We start from the raw sequence: 26,276 nt of genomic DNA, 5'->3' as shown, positions 1-26,276 counted from the left end.
TCATAAACTTGGTCAGACTTCACAGAAGAAAAATTTAGTGGTTTGTCAAATCACTATGAACTCTGCACCAGAATCTGCTCTCATTTAAGTTCTAGGGTTTGTGAAAAGGGAGTTACTTTGGTGGATAAATCAGTTGTCTCTTAACTCGGGTCTTTCCCCTTTCCAGCCGCTGCCCAGTTTGTATCCACAGATGTATCTGACATTGCCTGGGAACTTCGTCCAAGCAGGTAAATTTACAGGACCACTGTAACAAACCAATTTAAATCACGAACGTTAAAGAAATGATGGCTCTAATGAATGCCGTCGAACCTCTATCATCTTTGGAATACAGGCCGTGTGTTAATAATCACAGACACCACCACCACAGTGCTGGGGTACATAAACAGGATGGAAGCAGGTCCTACCCCTTTTGTAGATGAGCTGTGTTCTTCTGGGATCTTGAAACTGAATTCATTTTCTCCCTCCAGGCTACCCACGTTTTGTCAAAAGTAAAAAATTGTTGCAGACAAGCTGAGCAGGACTGGGATAGACTTTCACAAATTAAAGTTGGACCGGGGGTCTTCCAGGAACTGATTAATCTGTGGGGAACTCCTCGGGTACATCTGTTTGCCTCCAGTCGAAACAGCTGTTAGAGAAATTCTGCCAGGAGACCCTTTGCAAGCAGATCTGAAAGGCAGATATATTTTTATTCCCATGGTTGGGAAGGTTTGTTTATGGTTTTCCACACTTCCACGCTTTTCCCTAATAATCTGAGTAAAGATCGTGAAGGGCTCTCTCAAGATAATTTTGGTGACCCTATTTTGGCCCAAACAGCGTTTTCCTTTTTTAAAAATGGCTAAGGTCAAGTACCATTCACTCCCCCCCATAATGGGCTTACTGAAACAGGACATAGGGGTGTTTGATATATTCCAAATTTTAACTACCTGGGCAATAGAATTTTAATTACTTCTAAGCATTTTTTTTTCTGAGGACGTATGACAACTTTTAATGGAGACAAATATACCTGCTACTGAAAGATCATATATGGATAAGTGGAAGAGTTTTTTGTAGTTGGCCTTAATCCAAAAACCAGGATCCTTTTCAGGGTGAGAGTGATTCTTCAGCATTTCTGTGAGTTATCCACCAGCCTCTCGTACTCTTCTGTTAAGTTTCATCTTTTGGCCATTTCTGCTCATCTGTGCTTAGATCCCCTCCTTTCTTTCCTGCCTGTAGTGAACAGTTTTTGAAAGGGGTGTTGCATGGCTTCTTTGGAGGATCTGGATCTTGACTTTGACTTAAACAAAGTTTCATTTTGAACCTGCTTACAAGGCTGATTTGACGTTCTTATCTTGGAAAATATTGTCACTTATAGTTTGATTGTAAGAACAATATCCAAGTTACAAGGATAGGGAAACCATGAGAACAATTACTTAATTTACGTGTAAGGTTGTCTCATAGGTTCATAGGTTCATACTAGGCTATCTGCCCGAGGGCATTTATAAGCCTAGCCCATAGTTTTGTGGCTTACGCCACCCCTTTAGTTTGGAGAAACTATGCCCATTATTTTGCTGTGCCTCTGTCGAGCAGTGACACTGAGGTAACCCCTGGGGTGTATCTGCGATCTCCCATCCATTGGTCAAGATTCCTCTTGAACAAGGCCAGCGAGGTGCTCTGCCTCACATAAACCGGGATTTTGTTCCACAGCATAGGGAGTCTTTGGGTGATGAATCTATCCCTCCAGCACGTCCTATTAATAACTGTGTCGAGGTTTAAGTCTCCCGCCCTTATGGCTCTGAGGGATCTAGATTTTTTGAGATGAAGCATGTTCATCAAATCTGGGTTTGACATGGCCTTGTATGTCAGGCATAGGTCACCTCTGAGCAAGCGGTAAGCAACTGAATATAACTGGAGTTCTTTCAGTCGGGCAGCGTAAGACAGATTTTTGAGACCCTTTATCCTTTCGGTGAGGAACTTTTGTGGCCTCTCCAGCTGCTGCAAGTGTCGGGTCAGATACATTCCGAATGGGGCATTGTACTCGATCATTGGTCTGATGAGTGATGAGTATAGGGAGACTATGACTTCCCTTGATCTAGATGTGAATCCCTTCATGATAAGGTGGGCAATGTAGAAGGTCTTCCTAACTACTTTAGCAATATGAGTGTCGAATGAAAGGCTACTGTCAACCTGGGTTCCCAGGTTCCTAATAACTTCTTCTGTGTTCAGGGGATTGCCACCTATATGGTAGCTAGGGGTAACCTTATTTTTCCCGAAGGGTATGACTATGCATTTCTTGGCATTTAACTTTAGGCCATGGCTCTGGCACCAGTTATCCGTTTCTGTGAGACCCTTCTGAAGGATATCTGTGTTGGATGTGTTTTCAACTACGGCGCCCAGTTTGCAGTCATCTGCAAACTTTGTCAGCCATAACACTCCTGTGTTTGCTTGTACTTCAGAAAAGTAGATGCCAAACAAGAGTGGGCCCAGGGCTGAGCCCTGTGGGGCACCACTTGTGACAGGCTTTGAGTCTGACATGGCGCCAGCAACTCTGACCCTGTGGGTTCTGTCACTCAGCCAGTTTGCAACCCATCTTGTAATGTATGGGTTTACATTTAAGTTGATGAGTTTTTCAATGATACCCGAGTGAGGTATTGTATCAAAAGCCTTCGCCAGGTCTAGGTAGGCTGTATGGATTGCCTTTCCCTCGTCAATGGCCTTGGTGACTGTTTCGAAAAAGTCAACCAAGTTTAAAAGGCATGATCTGCCTTTGACAAAGCCAAACTGGGTTGGATCCAAAGTCTGCAAGTTCCCTATGTCTTTATTTATGAGATCCATTATGATCCTCTCCATGGCTTTGCAGATAAGGCTTGTCAAGCTAATGGGACGGTAATTTCCAGGGTCGGTGGAGGCACCACCTTTGTGGAGTGGGACCACAGTCGCTGTCGCCACTCCTGGGTGCGTATCCGGAGGTGAGACTAAGATTAAACAGCTGTCCTAACTGTGGGTTTAATTCCTCGTTGAGTTCATGGAGCACACAGCTGGGGACACCATCAGGTCCCATGGATGCTGTGTTCTTTGCCTTGGAGAGAGCAGTTCTCACCTGGGCGTTAGAGATGTTTGGGGGGCTACAATCATTTGGTATAGATATCTCTCCTTTAGGGGGGGAGGGGGGGGGGAAGTTTGCACTGAACCTGTCAGCCAGTATGTTGGCAATGTCTGTAGGATCAGTAATCTTCACATCATTTTGAACTAATTCTGAGCATATCTGGGAGTTTCCTCCTAGGTTTCTGACATAGCTAAAGAATGCCTTATGGTTGTCTTTAGAGTCCTTAGCTATTTTTTTCTCAAAATTAGCTTTGGATGATTTTATGAGAGCTCTTAGCTTTTTACTTATAGTGATCAGCGGTGTCTTAGCTTTTAAGGATTTTGCTCTATCTTGTAGTAGCTTTCTCCTTTTGTTGTAGAGTTTGTTTATGGCTGGGGTCCACCAGACTGGACGCTTGCCTTTGGTACAAAGAGTCTTTGTTTTGCTTGGGATTGCCTGATCCATGCAGCCCTGCAGGTGCTGGTAGAAGGCATTTGTAAGTGATTCAGCGGTTTGAGTAATGTTAACCGCCGGCTCAGGGGCCTTAAAGGAGACCACACTAGTCTTTAGAAGTGTGAAGTCGGCTTTCGTGAAGTTCTTTACTGTGGTCTTTTCATTTCGGGGGGGGGGGGGATGAGGACCTCCAGCGAGATTAGTTTGTGATCAGATCTCACCAGTGAGGGGTATACTTCCGGCGTTGAACATTGTGCTCCCATGTTCGTGATGATGAGATCAAGTATGTTTTCTCCTCTTGTGGGGATGGTGACTAGTTGTTCCATGGCGTTTGAGTTTATGAATTCCAGGAACTTTTGGGCTAGAGTGTTTGGGCTTGAGTAGTGTTCCCAGTCTATATTAGGGTAGTTGAAGTCACCTAGTATGATGGTGTTCGGAGATACGTTTGTCCCCTCCAGTGTTTTCAGGAAGGCCATATGAGGTTCCTGAGTTTGCGAGGGTGGCCTGTAACATGCTACAAATTGCAGAGCAATCTTGCCTATGGTTAATTGCACCTGGATGGTTTCCGATGCATCGTGCGATGCCACCAATCTTGAGGTGTGGGTGTTCTTGATGAATATGGATACCCCTCCTCCTTTCTTGGTATTGTCCGGGTTTTGGGGCCGGAACGCATGATATGAGGTAAAACCTGATAGTGCTGGGGTGCTCTCAGGAGCCTTGAACCAGGTTTCTGTCACAGCACAGACATCGATGTTCTCCATAGTGAGAAGGGCCTCGAGTGCGTGCATCTTGAGGTTGAGACTTCTGGCATTGAGCAGCATTACCCTTAGTTTTTTCTTTGTTTTGTTCTAGGGTGGTAGGTTTAGAATTTGAGCCTTGCCTAAAAAGGCACTATGGGGTGGCAAGAGCCTTTGCCAAAATCCGGAATCCCAGGGTGACAAGTGCAAGCCGTCCCTTGAAGCAGCGTGGCTTGTCCAGCATGTCATCCCAGGCAGACAGACATTGGATCCCCTTTGAATGACACCAGAGTTTAAGCCAATTGTTAAAGCTGATCATCTTATCTCTGTATTGTGGCATCATTCTTGGTGAAGGTAGGATACTGCTCAAGGTCAGGGTCATACCTGCTTGGGCTACATAATCAGAGAGCTCCTCTGTCTCTTTTCATGTAGTCCAAGGAGGTACGTCTCAGGTCGTTAACACCAGCGTGGACAATGATTGAGTCGTACTTGTACCTGCTGTTGAGAGACCTGAGTGCATGCGTTATGTGGCGGATTCTAGCACCCGACAGGCAGCTTACTGTGACCTTCTCCTTACTCAGTCTGGTGAGCGGGATGTCAGTGTGTCTGACTATGGAGTCACCAATGACTAGTGTGTCTGGCATTGTGTTTGGCCTTAAGGGCTGTGGCTGCTTGACACTCTGACTGTGTGGTCTATGTGTTGCAGGTGTTGTGTTCTGAGGTGGTAGTTGTTTGGGTGTCTGCTTTGGTGGCCTCTGCTGTTTTGGTAGATTTTTGATCAGAGCCTCCGAGTATGTCTTTGTGTGTTTGTGTATGATTTGAGGTTGTGATGGTATTATGTGAGACTGGGTCTATAGTGTGTGTGGTAACCTTCTCCTCCTGTCTGGTCATGCCAGTCCTATGTTGAGAGAGCTCAGCCTCCAGTTTGGCCGTATAGTTGCATCTCTCGCATGTATTTGTGTTTTGTGGGAGGAGGAGAGGGTTGTCTGTGTACATGAGGCAATTGTAACATTGCCTCAATATTCCCAGGTTCACCAGCTGAGCAGGAGAGGACATTAGCAACTGATCCCTCGACATGCTAGAAGGAATAGACAGAAAAACTTAAGAAAAGGGTCTGGGGGATGTGGGTGACCGAGAAATGGGGTTTGCTTTTTTGGGGTACTTTCTATAACAAGAGTGCTGTATCGAGGTGATAAGTACTGTAGGAGCAAGTGCTTCGCTATACAGATAGAGAATAGGCTACTTGGGAGTCAAGTAGAGATAATTTATAGTTGTAGGATACACTAAATAGAACAGTAGTATACTTTGAGGAAGGTAGTTTTAAGGGAAAATTTGAAGAGTGGACTTTAGGTAGCCCTAATAGTTTAAATCTGATTAACCGGCTGCCCTAGTGTGCAACGGTAGCAGCTCAGCTAAATCAGCTTAACGCGTGCTTTATAGCAGGGGGCTGGAAAAAACAGGAAATGACCCAAAATGGCCGACAAATTACTAGTTGCTGCTTCTAACCACTCCTCTGAGGACAAACAAGCAGCTCAGTACTCCCCACTCCCACTGGTGAGTAAAGAAACTACCTCTGGCCACACAAGAAAATGGAGGAACACAGAAACCAAATACAAAGCCCAGGGATCAGCAAAATCTGATCACTGGAGCAACTAGCTAGGAAAGTTTAGGAAAGGAGAAATATTTTTTTGTTTTTTTTGTTTTTTTTGCAAACAGACAGAAAAAATGCAGTAAATGCTTTGTTTTCGACTAAATTGCCATCAAAGGCTGGTACACTTGAGTGTATTAGCCTGTTTGTTACTTTTAAGCAATACTTTAGCCCACACGTGCAATCAACAATATAAGCTCACAAAAACAGGAAAATAAATAATAATTTAAATTAAGCCTGGGTGTTCGTCTCACTGTTTTATTTCAGTCTAAAAATGAGGGAGAAAGGATTGTAGACGATCTGGGTGTCCACAGGCAACTCACATACTGTGTTGACAAGGCAGAGAACGTCAGAATTCCTAATTGTCTGTTGGAAAGGGACAACCAGTGTCTAAATCTGTTTTCAAGTGGTTGTTCATTCTAATGCCTCTTGTTAATCTCACCATAGCAAGACACTTTAGGCAAAGTCAAGGCACATTGTACTAGTACATGAATGACTTCTGTGGATTTTGGAAAGGGAGGACTCCAAAAAACATACTAGAGGCTGCAACTAGGTCATCTCTGCAAAGCATTACAACCTGGATTCCTACTCTAAGTCTAGAACTAGCCTTTCTAGGGCCATTCACTAGGGTTCCTGCACTTCTCTTCCCTTGCTGTCTAAGCACTGGTATTCATCCAGTATAGCTTGGGCTCTTGCAGCAGTGATCTGATGCGTGTGTATTACAGTTGTGTAGGTAAATGTAACATGACAGGATATGTTATTGATCACTGCTGCATTAGGTTCATAGGTAGGCACTAGGCTATCTGCCCAAAGGCATTTATAAGCCTAGTTGGAATTGTGTTTGCTTTCACCACCCCCTTAGATTAGTTCCCTGTGCCTCTGTCCAGCAGAGCCATTGAAGTGATCCCTGGAGTAAACTTTGTTTCCCATCCACTCGTCAAGGTTTCACTTAAGTGTTAGTGAGGAGCTCTGCCTAATGTAGCGTGGAATCCTATTCCAGAGCATAGGAAGTCTCTGGGACAGGAATCTGTCCCTCCAGCACGTCCTATTTATTGTTGTGGTGAGGTTTAGATCCTTAGAGCCTGTGGCTCGAGGGGATATGGTTTTCTTTAGGTGGAGCATGTCCATCAATTCTGGGTTGGACATGGCCTTGAATGTCAGGCATAGATCACCTCTGAGTAGGCGGTTTGCAACCAGTTACAGCTGGAGTTTTTTCATTCGAGCTGCATAGGGCATCTGTTTGAGGCCAGTGATCCTCTTGGTGAGGTACTTCTGTGGTCTTTCCAGCTGTTGCAGGTGTCTTGTAAGGTACATCCCAAATGGGATGTTGCACTCTATGATGGGTCTGATGAGTGATGCGTAGAGGGGCACAGTGACCTCTCTTGATCTGGATGCAAACCCCTTTGTGATTAGGTGGGCCACATAGAAGGATTTTCTAACCACTTTGGCAATGTGATAATCAAAGGAGGGATTACTATCTATTTGGCTCTCCAGATCCCTTATTACGTCTTCTGTATTTAGGGGGTTAGCACCTATGTGGTAGTTGTGGGTACTTTGTTTTTTCCAAAGGGGATGACTATGCACTTTTTGGCATTTAGCTTGAGGCCATAGTTTTGACATCAGGTATCTGTCTCAGTGAGATCCTTTTGGAGGATGTCTGTGTCAGCCGGAGAGTCCATTATAGCCCCTAGTTTGCAGTCGTCTGAGAACTTGGGCAGCCATAGACCTCCTGTGCTTGCCTGTACCTCTGAGAAGTATATGCTGAACAGGAGGGATCCTAGGACAGAGCCCTGGGGAGCACCACTTGTAACCGGTTTAGAGTCAGACCTAGGTCCCTCAACTCCATACCCTGTGGGTTCTGTCCGTGAGCCATTTGGCAAGGTGAGCTTGTCTATAATACCAGAATGGGGAATGTTGTCGAAGGCCTTTCCGAGGTCTAGGTAGGCTGTATGGGGACCACCTTTCCCCTCGTCTATAGCGTAAGTAACTGTCTCAAACTAGTCCACCAGGTTTAAGAGGCATGATCTGCCCTTAAAGCCGAACTGGGTAGGGTCCAGTGTTTGGAGTTTCCCAATGTCTCTGTTAATGAGATCATGATGATGCGCTCCATAGCCTTGCAAACCAAGCTAGTCAGGCTTATAGCCTCTGCACCCCTCAATTTTTGTTATTTTTATGCCAGGATGTGGGATTGTTCTAGGTTTGACCTGAGTCGTCTTTTGGGATAAGAAAGCCCTGAAGTTTTTGCACTATAGCCTCTGGCTTTATACTAATTCCTTTGCACATGGCAGTTGCTAGGTTGCGTGGAAGGTGCCCTAAAGTTTTGGAAGCTGGACTGCTAGTCTAATCCCTTGGTGGGAATCCCATATAGGTTGGGCTACTGCAATAAGTTATCTATTCAAACATCTACTGTTATGGTAAGTTTCCTTGTATAGCTGTACTCTCTGTTGCCTTCGTGCCACTTTCATTCATGCATGCTTGGAACAGGGGGGGGGGGGCTATAGCTTATTTTCATACCAAAAAGAACTGAAGTTGGCATGGACTGCACTCTCTCTCGTTTCTTACTGACATGCTTGGTTTGAGGCAGGAGACCAGCTGACCTTGAGAATCTCCAACTTGGGCTGAATTAGTGGTTGTCCTGTTGTGGCTGATTTTCAGCTTTTGCAGGTAATACTGCAGCAATGATCTCTGCTTTTAGACACTGACTGCTGTTTTAACTTATTTATGTAGCTGTAGTTGCATGGTTAGGCAGCTGCTAAGAGTGAGGCTTCCTTCCCTCTGTCGTGTTGAGGCTCTACATTATAGGTTCATAGGTTTCATAGGTTCATAGGTTAGTACTAGGCTATCAGCCCTAGGGCCTATACAAGCCTAGCCATAACAATTCCCTGAATATTTCTTCCCACATTATTTACTTTCCTGGACCCCTGTCTAGCAGGGCGACTGACGTGATCCCTGGGGTGAATTTCCTTTCTCCCATCCAATCGTCAAGGTTCCTCTTGAAGAGGTCCAAAGAGGCACTCTGGTTGACATGTATGGGCAATCTATTCCAGAGTCTGGGGGGAGTCTCTGGGTCAGGAACCTATCTCTCCAACATGTTTTGTTTATTGTGATGACAAGGTTTTGATCCCTGGAGCGTGTAGCTCTGAGGGATTGGGATTTCTTTAAGTGTAGCATGTCCAACAGCTCTGGGTTTGACATGGCCTTGTATGTTAAGCAGAGATCGCCTCTGAGTAGACGATATGCGACAGAGTATAGCTGGAGTTTTTTAAGGCGGTCAGCATAGGGCATCTGCTTTAGGCCTGTGATTCTTTTAGTGAGGTATTTCTGAGGCCTTTCCAGTTGTTGCAGATGTCTTGAGAGGTACATACCAAATGGGGCATTGTATTCTATAATGGGTCTAATGAGGGATGAGTACAGTGGGACAATGACCTCCTTTTCCTGGATGAAAAGCCCTTCGTGATGAGGTGTGCCACATAGAAGGATTTCCTGACTGTTGTGGCGATGTGGTTATCGAAGGTGAGACCACTGTCCACCTGTGTCCCTAAGTCTCTTATCACACTTTCTGTGTTTAGTGTACTGCCACCTATATGGTAATTCATGGATACATGTTTTTTTCCCAAAGGGCATAACAATACATTTCTTGGCATTGAGCTTGAGCCCATGGCTGTGGCACCAAGCATCTGTTTCTGTAAGGCCCTTTTGTAGAGTATCCACATCATTTGGGGATTCAATAATGGCTCCCAGTTTGCAGTCATCTGCAAACTTTGTTAGCCAGAGTCCCTTAGTGTTGACCTGTACTTCAGAGAAGTAGATGCCAAACAAGAGCTGCCCCAGGACTGAACCCTGAGGTACTCCACTTGTCACTTGTCTGGAGCTGGATTTGGAGTCAGCTACTTTTACAGTGTGGGTTCTATCAGTAAGCCATTTAGCAACCCATTGGGTGACATAGGGATTAATGCCCAACTTAGTAAGTTTATCTATGATTCCAGAGTGGGGGATGGTGTCAAAAGCCTTGGCAAGGTCTAGATAGGCTGTGTGGACCACCTTACCCTTGTCCATGGCTCTGGAGACTGATTCAAAGAAGTCAATCAGGTTCAGGAGACAAGATCGGCCCTTCACAAACCCAAACTGGGTGGGGTCCAGTGTTTGAAGGTTGCCAATGTCTTTGTTTATAAGTTCCATGATAATACGCTCCATGGCCTTGCAGATGAGGCTTGTCAGACTGATGGGGACGGTAGTTTCCGGGATCCAAGGTGGGTCCCCCCTTGTGGATTGGGATAACTATAGCTCTGCGCCACTCAGTGGGCGCGAAACCTGAGGTGAGGCTATGATTAAACATGACACTTAGGTGAGGTGCCAGTTCATATTGTAGTTCATGTAGTACACAGCCCGGGATGTCATCTGGTCCCATGGATGCTGTATTCTTGGCTTTAGAGAGTGCGTTTTGTACCTGTGTGGCCGTTATTACTGGAATTTGGCAATCTTCCGGTATTGAGATGGGCCATTTAGGGGGTGAGAGTGGGGTGAAGTTGGCACTGAATCGATCTGCCAGGATATTGGCAATATCCTTCGGATCAGTATATTTAATGCCATTCTGTTTTAGCTCAGAGCAGATCTGAGCATTGCCATTTAGATTCTTGACATAATTATAGAATGCTTTGTGGTTGTCTTTGGAATCTTTGGCAATTTTATTTTCGTAACTAGCTTTGGAGGATTTTATGAGGCATCTCAGTTTTCTTACTGAGGCTAGTAAGGGAGTTTTTTGCATCCTGGGATTTTCCTCTTTTCTGAAAAAGTTTCTTCCTTTTGTTGTAAAGTTTGTTTATGGCAGGGGACCACCAGATTGGCTTCCTTTTTTTGGATGAGAGCATTTTGGTTCTATTTGGGATGGCACGATTCATGCATGAGTGGATGTGCTCGTACAGTGCCGTAGTGTGGGATTCAGCAGTTGAACTTTCAGTTCCCGTCTGCATGGGTGTCATGAAGTTTGTCACTTCTGACTTGAGTAGCATGAAGTTGGCTTTGGAGAAGTTTTTATGGTGGTTTCTTTACTGGGGGTGGGGGTGGGATGTGGATGTTAAGGGTGATTAGCTTATGGTCAGACCTGACTAACGAGGGGGTGACCATAGGTATGGAGCATTGGTTTCCCATGTTGGTAATGACCAGGTCTAGGATATTGGAGCCCCTGGTGGGACTATGGATTAGTTGATCCAGGGCGTTGGAATTTATGAATTCCAAGAACCGTTGCGCAAAGGTGTTGGGACATGAGTAGTTTTCCCAGTTAATGGCAGGGTAGTTAAAATCACCCAGTATTAGGGTGTTTGGTTCTATCTTAATATTTTCCAGTATGTTTAGAAAGGTGTAGTGAGAATCTTGGGGTATGGTGGGGGATCTGTAGCAAGCTACAATTTGGATTGCAGCTAAAAGTTTAGTATAGCAGTTCTCTCGTGTTTTGTTTTACTGATAGGTTTTGTTTTACTGATAGGTTGCTACATATTCTTACAGTTGTGCATTTTGTAGTATTTGGTTAAACTGTGTGTTTGTTGATGCTTGCTGCCCACTTGTACAAATTAAAGTACTGGCATGTGTACTTATTGCATATTGCAAGTGATAGTTAACCTGCAACTTGCATGTTATAAGCACACTTCCCTGCAAGGGATACAGGTTCAGAGAACTGAAGAGAGAAAAGCAGAATGTAGAATATATAAGTGGTCTTGTTCAATCTACATCTGTGCCTACTATGATGGAGACATATAGTGATCCTTGGAGGGAAGATAGTTCATGTGGAGAAATGTACATCCTGCAAACAGGATGCCGAAAGTGGATATTCCCAAATGTTATGCTTTGTTATAGTGACCTTGTCTCAAAGGTCTTCTGTTCTGCTAATTGCCATATGCAGCTGTACTTTACATACGTTTTCAATGTGAGTTAAACTTTTATTCTCTATTTTGACTGCGTTGTTTAAGATTGTTTACAGTCATTATGTTTAACTTGTAAATTTGCTGTCTTCTCTGTAGGAAATGACTCAGACGTGGCCACCACCTCTAACTGCTATTCATACTCCTTGCAAAACAGAGCCATCAAAATTTCCATTCCCTACAAAGGTTTGTTAATGGGTTGATAACTACTGTTGTGTCGTTGTGTTTTTTACTGTTTGTTTCTTACTGGAATTTCTGTCCGGTTATTCTTATCTGCTGCATATAGCATTCCTTTCTCTGGTCCAGAATCTGAAGCACTAGGTGCCAGATGATATAACTTAGTACTTAACATGCAGCAGACCAACAGAACCACGTGATGTGCTCTACTTTCAAAGCCCAGAAGCTATATTGTCATAATTTTTCCTCTGACTTGAAAGGTAATCAGTTTTTCTCCCTTTGTACCATTTTATTTCTTTCAAGTTTCATTTGCATGGTGTGAAGTTAGGGTTGATAGTTTATGTTATTATTTATAATCATTTTATGGAGGTAGCTGAGTTTCACAATCTAACAACATTTTACATGCTTTTGTAATAACCAGTAAAGGCATACTGAAACATATTTTTTCTTGAAGAAAGTTAGTTTTCATTTGGTCATTTGTGACTTAATTGCAAAGGAGGATGACAAGAAATGTAATATTCCTATTGTATTTAAACAGTGCTGCTTGTGCATTAGTGGTTGTGTGTTGATTGTTCTTTTCTAATGTTTGTGTGTTTGTATAGCAGAATAGTAGGATTCATAACAACTCTGGCTGCCTTTTTATTTGCTAACCTTCAAGTGGAGACATGTATGTCATTCTTCATATGTTCTGGGCTAACTATAATACTCCAAGATTGAGAGTCATTGGTCACAAAAGTGGGCACAGGAAGTGGTGGTATAGGGGTCTATATCATTCCGTCGAAAGCTTAATTCAGCGAACAGGTATTCATAGAACCCTAATCGTTGAACACCCTTTCATCAAACATTTGCATTATCGGAACTTTTTCCGTACGGAATGGAACTATTTGGCCACGAGAGCAATCATAACAAACAATACATTGTTTTAAACTCATCAAGGAAGGGGGGCTGCCCCCTCCCCCAGTTATATATGCCAACTTTGAGATTGCACTACATTGGGGAAAAGGGCAAATTTATATACATAACATAAGTCAGGAATTTAAGTAAAACGCAGCTCAATAGAAATCCTTCAACAAAAATGCCAAAAAGGACTGAGTAACACTTAAAACCTTTAATAAAACAGCAAAGCATTCAGGTCAAAATCCCTTCATCAGTGAAAAGGGCAAATTTGTAATGACAATCAGCTTAACTCCCTTCCCTAGTAAAAAGTTTTGATGTAAACATTTGATGAAAGGGTGTTTGACGATTAGGGTTTGAATAGGCATTTGTGGATTTAAGCTTTTGACTAAGTGATAGGAACCCTTGGTATAGTTGGTCCTTATCTGTCTACTCTAGTCCAAACTCCTGCATGGGCCGTATTACTGTCTCTCCTTTTTCCTGTGTTTTCTTGTGGCTTTCATCTAAGTAGAACCATTACTTCCAGATTGACGAAGCAGACACTTTTTAAAACAGGCATTTCCTTACCCATGAAAAGTATGGAATGCAAGTAGTTTTGAGTTTCTAACCAAGTTCATCTTTATTAGCCCTTTGAGTGGTGACGTCCGCTACAGTATTGTATTCTGGTTGATCTAGCCTGACAGCTAGACTCTGTGCAAATTCTTACATTTTACTGTAATAACTAATTTCATTTTTATAATAAAGTGCTTCAAAGAAGTGTTTTTGGCATTGTGCTCCCCTTGCTTACGAGAGATTAACTGATTTATGTAGAACCTAGAGGTTGATTTTCAGGTTAGGGCTTTTTTCCCATCTTATGTAAAGTTACTGAAATTGAGCCCGTTTCCCTGTATTACCAGTGCTGCAGTGGATTCTGAAGTAGTCAATATGTTAAATGCAGTAGTACTTGAGGCCCACAAACTAGTGTACTCTGTTTTTTGTGCATGGTTGACTGGTTTCGTGAATCAAGCCCTAGAAAAGGATTGAACCCTTGTATGTGAACTTAGCTTTCACCTTATTAATTTCAGAGTCTGAGTTGGGATGTTATTACCTCTATCCTTTGTACTTTCTACATTTGACGTAGCTTTCAAAATAGTGTTTGATTGATTTTACTGTTTGGGAAGTGATATTTTTGAGGTTGTGGAATATATTTTTCCATTTGTTTCTCTAGGGAAATACTCGGGGGGGGGGGGGGGGGCACAAAATGGTTTGTGTGCTTCTCCTACAGACAATGTCATATGCAGGAAAGAAAATACACAAGTGTATCTGAGGTGTCTTTACATTTATCTGTCATAGCTTTGGAGATGGAATGAGGAAAATGTCAAGTTAATTATAATTACCAGTACAAATTTTTTTCCTAAGAGAGTACTCCTGTTTGAGTTGATTACATTCTGAAAAAGAGAATGTGAGAACGTACTTTTGACCGACGACATTGTGACATGTTAAGGTGTCTTTTTCTTTTGGGTTGAATAATGAAGGATTCTTGTACATAAAAGCTGCACACTCTAAAGCCAAAAACACAGCATCCGTGGGACCGGACAATATCCCGGGCTGCGTTTTACATGAACTTTAGAATGAACTGGCTCCCTACTTAAGCACCATGTTCAATAATAGCCTTGCATCAGGCTTTGTGCCCACTGAATGGCGCACAGCAACAGTTATCCCACTCCACAAAGGGGGAGCCACCACTGATCCCGGGAACTATCAACCTGTTAGTCTGACAAGCCTGGTCTGCAAGGCCATGGAACGTGTCATCATCATGGAACTCATAAACAAAGACATTGGTGAGCTCCAAACTCTTGATCCCACCCAGTTCGGGTTTGTGAAAGGCAGATCATGCCTCCTAAACCTGATCGACTTTGAGGCAGTCACCAAAGCCGTAGATGAGGGTAAGGTGGTTCACACAGCCTTTCCTGACCTCGCCAAGGCTTTCGACACCATCCCTCATTCTGGAATTATAGCTAAACTCACTAAACTAGGTATAAATCCCTATGTCACAAGATGGGTTGTCAACTGGCTCACTGACAGAACCCACGCTGTAAAAGTTGCAGACTCCAAATCTGACCTGAAAGCAGTGACAAGTGGAGTACCACAGGGTTCCGTCCTGGGACCTCTCCTGTTTGGTATCTACTTCTCTGAAGTACAGCTAACACAGAAGGCCTCTGGCTAACGAAGTTCGCAGATGACTGCAAGCGAGGAGCCATAGTCAAGTCCCTAAATGATGTGGACATCCTACAGAAGGGCCTCGCTGAGACAGATGTCTGGTGTCAGAGCCATGGCTTCAAGCTCAATGCCAAAAAGTGCAGTGTCATCCCCTTTGGTAAAAACTCTGTACCCATGAACTACCACATAGGCAGCAATCTACTTAACACTGAATGCGTGATGAGAGACCTTGGGACCCAGGTGGACAGTAGTCTCTCCTTTGCTGGTCACATCACCACAGTAGTCAGGAAGTCCTTCTACGTGGCACACCTCAACATAAAAGGGTTCTCATCCAGGAAAAAAAAGATGTCATTGTTCCCCTCTACTCGACACTCATTAGACCCATCATAGAGTACAACACCCCTTTTGAAATGTACCTCACAAGACATCTGCAGCAGCTGGAAAGGCCACGGAAGTACCTCACAAAGAGGATTACTGGCCTCAAACACATGCCCTACACTGACCGCCTCAAAAAATCCAGCTTTACTCCGTAGCATATCGCCTACTCCGAGGTGATCTCTGCCTGACATATAAAGTTATGTCAAACCCAGAGCTGTTGGACATGCTACACCTAAAGAAATCCCAATCCCTCCGAGCTACATGCTCTAGGGACCTAAACCTTGTCACCACAATAATAAACAGGTCATTCATGCTGGAAGGATAGATTCCTGTCCCAGAGACTTCCCATACTCTGGAACAGGCTTCCCATCTATGTCAAGCAAAATTATTCATTAACACTCTTCAAGAAAAATCTTGAGTGGATGGGAAATAGGAAATACATCCCGGGGATCACTTCTGTGTCTCTGCTCGACAGTGGCACAGGAAAATAACTTTCTTGGGTGGCGTAAGCCAGGGAACCTTGTTGGTTAGGCTTACGTAGGCCCTTTGGCAGATAGCCTAGTGCCTACCTATAAATATTGTTGAAGTAAGTTTAATTTCTAGCTGTGCAGATTTTTTTTAAGCATTTCCAGTCAATTATGTGCCGTTAAGGATGAGTAGTACAGCCTTAGTTCTATAGCTACTTGTAGGGGAAGGTGTAAGATCCTAGAATCTGTTTCTAGGCATTTCTGCTGTGGTTTTGAGTATTGCAGTTCAGTGTTTGGCATACGTCACTGTATATCCCATTTTAGGGTTCCTGTTGTATAATCGAAGACGTAATCCTTCGAATGCGTCTTGATCAAACTTGAAAGCACGAAACAGCAAAATAGCGAAACGGCATATAAGCATTTTCTTTCCCTGGGAAATAAATTACTTGACCGCCTCCATTACTTTGCCGTTTTCATCACTGTAGTGCAATCTCTGAGTTGGTATATTTAAGTAGGGAGGTGTGTGGGAGGGGTACAACACCCCCCCCCCCACCCACATCGGGGGTGTGTGAGAGACGAAGCCCCCCAGTTTATGTAATGTTTTGAATTTTTTATTTTATTTATTTATTTTTGTGGGACAGTGATTTTTTTATTTTTTCCCCTGTGGAAAAAAATCGCTGTTCTGAGTGTTCGGGATTGTAAGCTTCCTCTTGCATGGGGTGGATAAATCAGCATTCACTTTTTTAAGCGTTTGCTGATTTAATAAAGACCCTATTTTAGTACAACACGGAAACAGATGTTTTGAATACATGGTTACAATCACAAATGAAAGCTCTACATACTGTACTTTTCAACAAGTTTGTCACATGATGCAGACTGGGGCTAGCCCTGTTTCATTCCAGTGCATCATTTCTCTGCCCCTGTAGGACACCAGATGGTGGGAGAGCATTCTGAATGAAGCATTTAGTATTATTCAGAGTGCTGCTGTTTACATTTTCTTCACTCACATTTATGAAATTCTTTCCAGTGTCAGGTTATCTCCAGCAGAAGTATTGCTGGTCATTCTTCACCCATGTTATCTAGTGAAAACAAATTACTTGAGGACACTTGATTTCTTTTGATGAAATGTAGATTCTCACAAAGCACTTTTCCATGATGTCCTTCATGGATGCATCTGCAGTCATAACAAGTGGGTTGTCCTGTCGTCAGGCAGCCCTGCAGTCGGCCGGATTCCAAAGTCCGGGTCCGGCTTCGGCTGATGTCGCACTCCACCCGACGTCATCTCTGTTGGCCTTCGGGTATAAAAGCATCAGCCGGCGCCATTTTCCTCAGTCTTTCTTGCGGCGTGGCGCCAAGCAGAAGCTGTTCGCAAGTGCCGGTCGGTCGGATCCAGAGATTACTTCTACCGAATACTACTTCGAAGACTTCTAAAGCTAAGTACCCCGTTGGGGACTCTTTCTTGCCTCAGCCGATGTCAGAAAAAGTTAACAATTGTTTAACCTGTGGGAAACAAATACCTCATAAAGATTTCCACTCTTACTGTCTGCCTTGTTTAGGCCCAGCCCACGACGTAGCAGCCTGTTCGGCCTGTGCCTCCTTCAACCGACGAACGCTTAGGCGTCGGTCGGAGTTTGCAGAACAGTTTTTCGGTTCTGATTTTGCGTACATTATGCCGTCGGATCCTCCGACTACCCAATCTACCAAAAAACGCAAAGATAAAGACCGACACTCGCGGTCCGCGGTTTCGGCCGAAACCACGGTAAAGCAAAGTCCCAGTGTCTCGGTTTCGGCTGAAACCGAGAAAACTGATCAAAATACAGCTGAACCTATTCTTACAACTGAGGCCCCTGCTACAACTCTTGAATCGACCTCAGAAATTTTACCCACTACGGTGGTTGACTTATCAGACACCATCCCTTGGATGTCTCTACCCCAGCACGTGGTGCTGCTAGGCCTCCAGCAGTCATGTCCATTAAGGCCTTCGCCAGGGCTAAAGCAGTCAAGACTACTAAAACAGTGCCTGTTAAACCCCCCACATCCAGGCCCTCTTCCAGTTCTCAAATGCTTTCTTTGGCAGAAGATTTAATTTCTTTAATTAGAGGATCTCAATCTCACCCAGACAGGGCCTCTCAGCTCCAGAGAAGAGACCTAGGGCAGAGCCCCCTGAGCCAGTGTCTTCTGATGATTCTGCTGATGAATCAGACATAACTGACCAGCCAGAGGCTCCATTCTCCAATTTTGAAGATTCTGATGCAGAAGAATCCATTCCAGCTGCTTCCCCACCAGAAGAATTCTCCTTTGGGGAAACCTTGCATGCCATGCGAGAACAGTTCCAATGGCAGCAACAGGATTTTTCAGACTCCAGAAAAAGACTTAGAACTTTTCTGCACCTCCCTCAGCACAGGCCCTTAGCTATACCTCCTGTTCTCTCTGTGGTGGATGATGCTTTCAATGATGTTTGCTCCGCTCCAGATTCTTTACCCCCAGCCCCTGCCAAACCAGACAGATTTTACAGGGTGCCAGATACTCATCACCACCTTTACAAGGCCCCACTTGCAGACCCAGAAACTATATCCCAGGGTCCCAAGGCAGTAGCCGCGACCACAGCTAAAAACCCTATTCCTTCTGAAAGGGAAGCAAGGTCATTAGACAGATGGGGTAAAAAGGTCTACACTTCAGCTACTCTCTCAGCTAGAGCTTTAAACTGTCAGTTTCACATGATACAATACCAAGAGTTTATGCTTGATCAGTTAACTAAAAACTAACCACTGATGAATCTCTTGATAAGAAATATGTATTAGAGATGGTAAATAACATACAACAGGTTAGCAACCATTCCTTAAAATGTGGCTATGATGCACTGGAGGCTTCATTTAGATCAGCCATGACAGGCACAGTGATAAGAAGGCATGCATGGCTAAAGGAACAAGCTTTACGGATCATGTTAAAGCTAAGTTGCTAGATGCTCCTATGGACAAGACAAGTTTGTTTGGTACACCTGCCCAGCAGGTTATGAAGAAAATGGAAGAAAAGGCAAAATCTGTTCAAACTGTTAAAGATTTCTTGCAGGTTCAACCCCAAGGTTTAGCAGGAACTGGCCTGCCAAAATTGGTCCTTTCCTGACTCCACAAAATTTCAAAGGGGCAGGAATAGACGCTCCAGAGGCAGAAACCAATCCAGAGGAGGTGCCTACAGAGGACGACAGTGGCAAGGTAACAACAGAGGCACAGACACAGCCACTGCCACTACATCAGCACAACCACAGTGACTTAATCCTAAATCCGCCTACCAGGGAACAAATAGCAGCTCCTCTAGGCGGAAAATTAACCTTATTTTCAAAGAACTGGCACTACATAACAAAAGACAAGTGGATTTTACAAACCATAGATCAAGGTTACGGTTTCACTTCCACACTTTACCAGTCAAAGAGGAATGCCAAATCTACCTCCAAATCAAAAAATAGAGGCTCTACGCCAGATAATGGAGTTAGCAAACATGAGAGCTGTGGAAAGAGTGCCAACAGCAGAGCAAGGAAAGGGGTTCTATTCCAGACTATTCCTAGTTCCAAGAAAGGAAAAAAGTTGGAGACCAATTCTCGACCTGTCCACCTTAAATACATACATCATTGTCCCAAAATTCAAAATGCTGACCCTACAGCAACTTCTTCCCATGCTGGGCAAGGAGTCTTGGCTGGTAACTCTAGATCTCAAGGAGGCATACCTGCACGTCCCCATTCGACCAATCTGCAGAAGATACCTCAGATTTCTTGCAGGATCAGAGCACTATCAATTCTCAGCATTGCCCTTTGGCTTATCTACTGCGCCCAGAGTATTCACAAAATGCCTGGCATCAGTAATCGCCCATTGCAGACTTCAGGGAATTCAAATTTACCCATACCTGGACGACTGCCTGCTACAAGGGGACAACAAAAGCAAGCTGACAACAGATTTACAAAGGGTCATTTACTTGCTACAAGGACTGGGATACACAGTCAATTTACAAAAGTCAAGGCTGATACCATCCCAAACAAGGACATTCTTGGGCGCGGAATTGGACACAGTACAACAAATGGCATTCCTGACTACAGAAAAACAAAAAGAACTTCCTCTTTATTTCTTGGCACTAACAAAACTGAACAAGTTAACAGCAAGAAAAGTTCTGCAGGCCTTGGGCTTCATGGCATCATGCATAATCTTGGTCCCATTTGCCAGACTACATATGAGGAAACTACAGTGGTACCTAAAGAATTTATGGTCTCAGCACAGACACAGTCTAGAAACAGAAATTCCACTAATGCCATGCTTAAAACAGGAGTTCCTATGGTGGGCTCAGGCATGCCAGTCAAACCCTGGCCTACCCTTTCGCAGATGTCAACCAAGCCAGACCATCACAACAGACGCTTCAGATCTAGGATGGGGGGCACACATGCTGGACAAATGCGTGCAAGGATTGTGGACACAGGATCAACTTCATCTGCACATCAATCTAAAAGAAATGCTGGCAGTAAAACTGGCAATCCAAAAGTTCAAACCATTTCTCAAAGAGGGCCAGTTGATGATAAGGACAGACAACACCACAGTCATGTGGTACATCAACAAACAGGGAGGCACTCATTCATACCCCCTATGCAGAATGACCTTGGAGCTGTGGACCCTGGCACTCAGCTACAACATTCAGTTACAGGCAATATTTGTACCGGGAAAAGACAATACTCTAGCAGACATATTAAGCAGAACCACTTCGGATGCCCACGAATGGAAGCTGCACCCGGACATCTTCAAGACCATCTCAAAGAAATGGGGAATGCCACAGATAGACCTATTCGCATCACCTCTCAATCACCAGCTCAAAAAATTCTGCACAAGGACATTCCACCCACTAGCATGGAAGGTGGACTCACTCTCCTTCAACTGGAAAGGCCTAACAGCATATGCGTTCCCACCTCTTCCTTTGATACACAAGGTACTACTAAAAATCAAGGAAGAACGTCCAAGGATAATCCTGATAGCTCCAAACTGGCCAAGACAACACTGGTACCCACTACTGAAGAGCATGTCTCGAACAATATGTGGCCAATACCCTGATGCCTTTGATGTTAACTCAGAACAACTACAGCATCATACATCCGAACCTAAAACGCTGCAACTGACTGCATGGAACATCACATAGCAGCAGCTAACCCAGAACTTTCCCAAAGAGTTAAAGACATTATTCTTGAAGCACGCAGACCTTCAACAAGAAGGAACTATGCTGGAAAATGGAAAAGGTTTGTCATTTGGAGTACGGAAAGAGGAAAAGATGTGTCAAACATAGATATACCTAACATTCTGGAGTATCTGGCCGAACTTCTTCATTCAGGCCTGTCCTACTCCTCCATCAAGATACATGCATCAGCTATTTCAGCAGAATACAGCTTTGATCCACCTGTTTTTTCGCACCCTTTGCTCAGGCAGTTCCTCAGAGGAATCAAGAATATAAAACCTCCAAGGAAACCACCATTACCAGCTTGTGATTTAAACTTTGTGCTAGAAAAGCTGACACTATTACCCTTTGAACCAGCAGCAACAGCAGACCTACAACACCTGTCATGGAAAACTGCTTTCCTACTGGCAATTACTTCAGCAAGGAGGGTTTCAGAACTACAGGCCTTAATGGCAGTGCAACCCTTCCTAATCTTCCACCAAGATAGAGTGTCCATGAGGACTAATCCTACATTTATGCCCAAGGTGGTATCCAGAGTGTCTTTAAACCAGGCAATCCACCTACCTACCTTCTTTCCCAACCCACAAAACAGAGGGGAAAGAATACTGCATACCTTGGATGTACATAGACAGCTACGCTACTACTTGGACAGAACAAATAGCAGAAAGACTGACCAACTTTTTGTAGCCTATGCAACAGGAAGGGAAGGAAAAGCTATTTCCAAACAGACAATCTCCAAATGGATAGGAAATTGCATACGATTCTGTTACTCCTTCCATGGAAAACCAATTCCACAGAACATAAGACCTCATTCTACAAGGGCAACAGCCACTACCACAGCCTTCTTACGAGGAGTGGCAACCAAAGACATTATTGAGGCGGCTACTTGGACCTCCGTGCATACATTTGCCAAGCATTATAATTTGCCTCTATATTCCAGATCCCGAGCAGGGTTTGCCACTGCTGTACTGCAAGGGATCCTAAACACACCATAATCTACCTTTATCCTCCTCCCCTAGTTGGCTATGGTATTCTACCCACTTGTTATGACTGCAGATGCATCCATGAAGGACATAGTACAGTTTTGTACCTACCATAAATGTAGATGTCCGAACTGGATAGCATCTGCAGTCAGGATTACCCTCCCTCCTTCCGCTCTGTGGTACTCCTAGGGTGTTTACCCTCCTAATAGCTAGCTCTTGGGGGGGAGTCTTTTATGGTGTATTTGTTTGTATATATGTACATATATGCTTATTGTTGTGTTTACCTCTATCTATTTGGAAACATTGGCATCTATCCAAATTTTAGCCTGCAGGAGGGCTACTGGCATCTGGGGCAAGAAACACTGAGGAAAATGGCGTCGGCTGATGCTTTTATACCCGAAGGCCAACAGAGATGACGTCGGGTGGAGTGCGACATCAGCCGAAGCCGGACCCGGACTTTGGAATCCGGCCGACTGCAGGGCTGCCTGACGACAGGACAACCCACTTGTTATGACTGCAGATGCTATCCAGTTCGGACATCTACATTTATGGTAGGTACAAAACTGTACTTTATCTTTTTTGCTACAGAGGTGTTGTATGGGAGAAAGGCCACACAGTCCTGACTAAAAACAGTAATGGAATACATTGTAATACAAGCCAAGCACAGCTTGTTATTGATATATATATATATATATATATATATATATATATATATATATATATATATATATATACACACACACGTACATACTGAGAATATTTTAAGAAAATGTAGTCCTTTTCAGTGATTATCTGTTCTCTTTATCAACAGTTCATTTTGATTTTCTCAGACGTGTTCAAGTTTCTATCCAGTCATAAAGCTTGTAGAAACTTAAGATGTTATGTTCTGTCTCACCTTCATTCTATGCTGGTTGGGTTTGGAACCGAGCATCTGTTACGACTCTGCCTAATTCAAAAGCTTGGGAGCTTCCACTGGCTCAAGGCTATCCCCTATCCCATGATGCTTAGGGAAGATTACCCAAATCTCGTTTGCCACTCAAGCAGATCGAGTGACTTCTAAACTGGCTCTTGGCTAAGTGACTTTTCTTCTTTACCTTTTCTTTAGTCTTCTTATATTTAGATAGTTATTTCTTTAGCGTTTTAATAGTTTTGTCATTAAAAGAGATACTAGTGTGAGTCTTGAGTATTTTCCTCTGGTTTTTGATGGTGTTGGCCGTTGTCGTTTTTCTCGTCAGGCCTGTTGTTTCTTGTCATTACACTCCCTATCCCTTTGTTGCAAGCTCGTTTTACTAAGCTTTTTTTATCCCCTTATAGGTAGCTTGTTTGTTAGAAGGCTCCTTGCGGCCCATTTAACTTAGAGGGCCACTCCCCTACTCGTTTGTTTTTTCCCATTGGTAATGAGGAGAGTCCATTTGAGTTAGAGGGCTTCTGTGTTTAGCGGACTAGCTGGCTTTTAGGCTTCAAAGCCTCTTCTCTTAAAAAAAAAAAAAAAAAAAAAAAATTCTCGTTGACTAGTTTTTTCTTGTGTGTATAGTCAATATTAAGTTTCCGTTGTTGATACTGTAGTGTTGCATTGCTCTGATTTTGAAATTGAGAGTTATCACTTTTATAGGGTTACATAGCTGTATAGTTTTTGTATATGTCCTGATCAGACATGTCCAAAGACCTCAAAGAACTGAAACCATCTGGTTTAAAAAAATGTGATAAGTGTAACCAGAAGATGTCCCTTATAGATGGGCGCACCAGTTGTGTTTATTGCCTGGGTGCCCTTCATTTGCAAGAATCTTGTGCTTTTTGTCATGCCTTCAGCAGTAGAGTGCTCTTAGAATGTAAAAATAAGCTAATAGTGAGAGGGCTGCTAAAGACCCCTTTCTCAGAGGTTTTGGAAGGGTCTCAGAGCTCTAAATCTTCTGAAAAGTGGCCCTTTTCTTCTAAATGAGAGAAGTCAGGTAAAAGGACTGCTTCTTCCGCTCCAGCATTAGAGCCGCCCAAAAAAACCTGTGGCAAAAGAAGTTGGCTCGTAACCAAGGGCTCTTGGTTCCAAAAAGTCTCCCTCTTTGGTTTCAACTGTAACTGCGGAGCCGACAGCGTTTCCTCTTAGGAGCCAGTCCCCAGTATTGGAACCGGTCCCTCCAACATTAAGATCTCCATTCGTACAAAGAGGGAGATCACCATCTTTATCCTCTCTGTCCTCCAGGAGTTTATCTGATGATGTGGAGCAAGTGTTGAAGAGACTCCTTCGAACACTGGCAAAAATTCTGTCAACTCTGACCCAAAAGGAACCGGAGCCAAGGCCCCCCCTCCCTTTCTTCAGTTCCTCCTCCGACCAGACCTGGAGTTTCAGAGCCGGAGCATAAGGGCCCGATCGTAGTGGAACTGTTGGAACAGAGACCTCCAACAGGATAGTCTGTACCGACACCTGCTTTTACTACCTCGGTTCCATCAGAATCTGAGTCTACGAGCCGACGTTCCTCCATCTGGTCCAGGAAGGGGGAGTCTTATTGGACAGCTGTCCGAGCTAATTCTACGTCTTGGGGCTTTGGCGCAGTTTAGCTCGGCTCATATACCAGCTTCAGAGCCAACCACTTTGCTTCATGGTCAGTCTATCGGTTTTTCGGAGCTGGGGATCTCCTCGGAGTGGGGTGAGGGGGCTTTTGAGCTGATGGAGAGAGTGCTGTCACCTCAGACTACTCCGCTCTCTTTCAAATACTCTTCCCCCAAAAACGCCTCTGTTGTGCTCAGCAGCATCCCCCCCCCAGGATGGAGACCCTAAGCCCCAGGAAGCCCCTGTGGGTGAAACTCTCTCTTCCGAAAGTTCCCCAGAGTGCCCCTCTGAGGAAGTCCTTCGGAAGAGATTATGCAAGAGGAAGCACATAGACTCCCCCAGATGAGTCTGTGACCTCAGGCACTGACTTGGATGAATCAGAAAGGTCCTCACGGTCCCCTGAAGATGTCTCCTTTGCAGACATCCTGTAGATTCTTAAACAGAGGGGTAGCTGGAAGCACACATCCTTCTGAGGATGAGTTGGTATACCTGAAAGCTTTTGTGTCTCACCCTACCCACCTCTTCACCTTTTGATCAGTTGATGAATGTTCTCGTTTGGAAGGATTTTCCGAGGAGGCCTAATAAATTCATTACAGCACCCACAGGAAAAGAATTTCTAACCAAAGGTGTCCCAGTAGATGTTATGGTGGTGGCGGCGGCCACAAAGAAGGAATTGTCAAACTTCGTCTGTTCATCCACTGAATAGTGTGTCTCGGACGATGGACAGATATGGAAAGCGTACCTTTTCTTCAGTGGCATTTACGCTTTGATCGCTGAATTACTTGACCCATTTTCCAAGCTTACAAAGGGATCTCCTGAAAGAGCTAGGAGATACCTTCAGGGGTACTGTAGCTGCTGGGGTTTCAGATAGTTTCCTCTCAGCTCTCCACCCTAAACTCCGTGGTTAACTGCTCCATGCGACAGATTTCATATGCAGCCGATGGAGTGAGCAGGGCAGCAGGTATAGGAATTTCCTTAAGGAGACATTCCTGGATGCATCTATGTAACTTTGCTGTACCCTTCAAGTCTTCCTTCACTAATGCCCCTGTTGATGGCTCATCATTGTTCGAGGCCAAAGTTAAAGACCTTAAGTGTGAACAGGAGGTAAAGACTCTGCCATAGGAGTCCAGTTTTCCATCCCCACTAGACCTTATCCCAAAGGTCAGAGAGAGGGGGAGAAATGTGGTTCCGCAAGTCCCAAAGAGTATTTCCCAATGCAGGTGGCGACTTCCCCCAGGGGCAGAGGGGGAAGTAACAATGGAAGACTGTGACCTCCTGGCAGTGGGGGTCCGCAGAACCAGGGTGACAGGGATTGTTTCCTTGGAAAGCCCGTTCAGAGCTCCTGAGAGGAGGCCCACCTGTCAGTCTCTGGAGGCACAGCCTGGCTAGAAATCACACAAGACAAATGGGTGCAAACGATCATATCCAGAGGGTATTACATACCCTTTTCCACTCCCCCTTTGGGGAAACAAACCATTTCAGATATTCCACCCAGTCAGAAGGGACTATGCAACATTAGAGATACAAAAGCTGCTAAAAAAAAAAGTAATTCAGAATGTCCCCACAGACCAGATTGGATCCGGAACTTACTCAAGGTTCTTTTTAGTTCAAAAAAAG

The 26,276-nt window shown here is 44.2% G+C and overlaps 1 protein-coding gene across 1 annotated transcript in view; it reads left to right on the top strand.

The window, feature by feature from the left end:
* The window catches only part of AFF4 (AF4/FMR2 family member 4), a 2,373,445-nt gene that overhangs the window by 343,971 nt on the left and 2,003,198 nt on the right, over window positions 1–26,276 (top strand). Inside the window, exon 4 of the mRNA XM_044069901.1 lies at window positions 11,914–12,000. Coding sequence (XP_043925836.1) covers window positions 11,914–12,000 — 87 coding nt within the window. The remainder of the gene's footprint in view (window positions 1–11,913; window positions 12,001–26,276) is intronic.

Source organism: Protopterus annectens, chromosome 4.part0 (assembly GCF_019279795.1).
Source record: "Protopterus annectens isolate FY-2018-M chromosome 4.part0, PAN1.0, whole genome shotgun sequence".
Taxonomy (NCBI): Eukaryota; Metazoa; Chordata; order Ceratodontiformes; family Protopteridae; genus Protopterus; species Protopterus annectens.
This window is presented reverse-complemented; position numbering and strand designations above follow the sequence as displayed.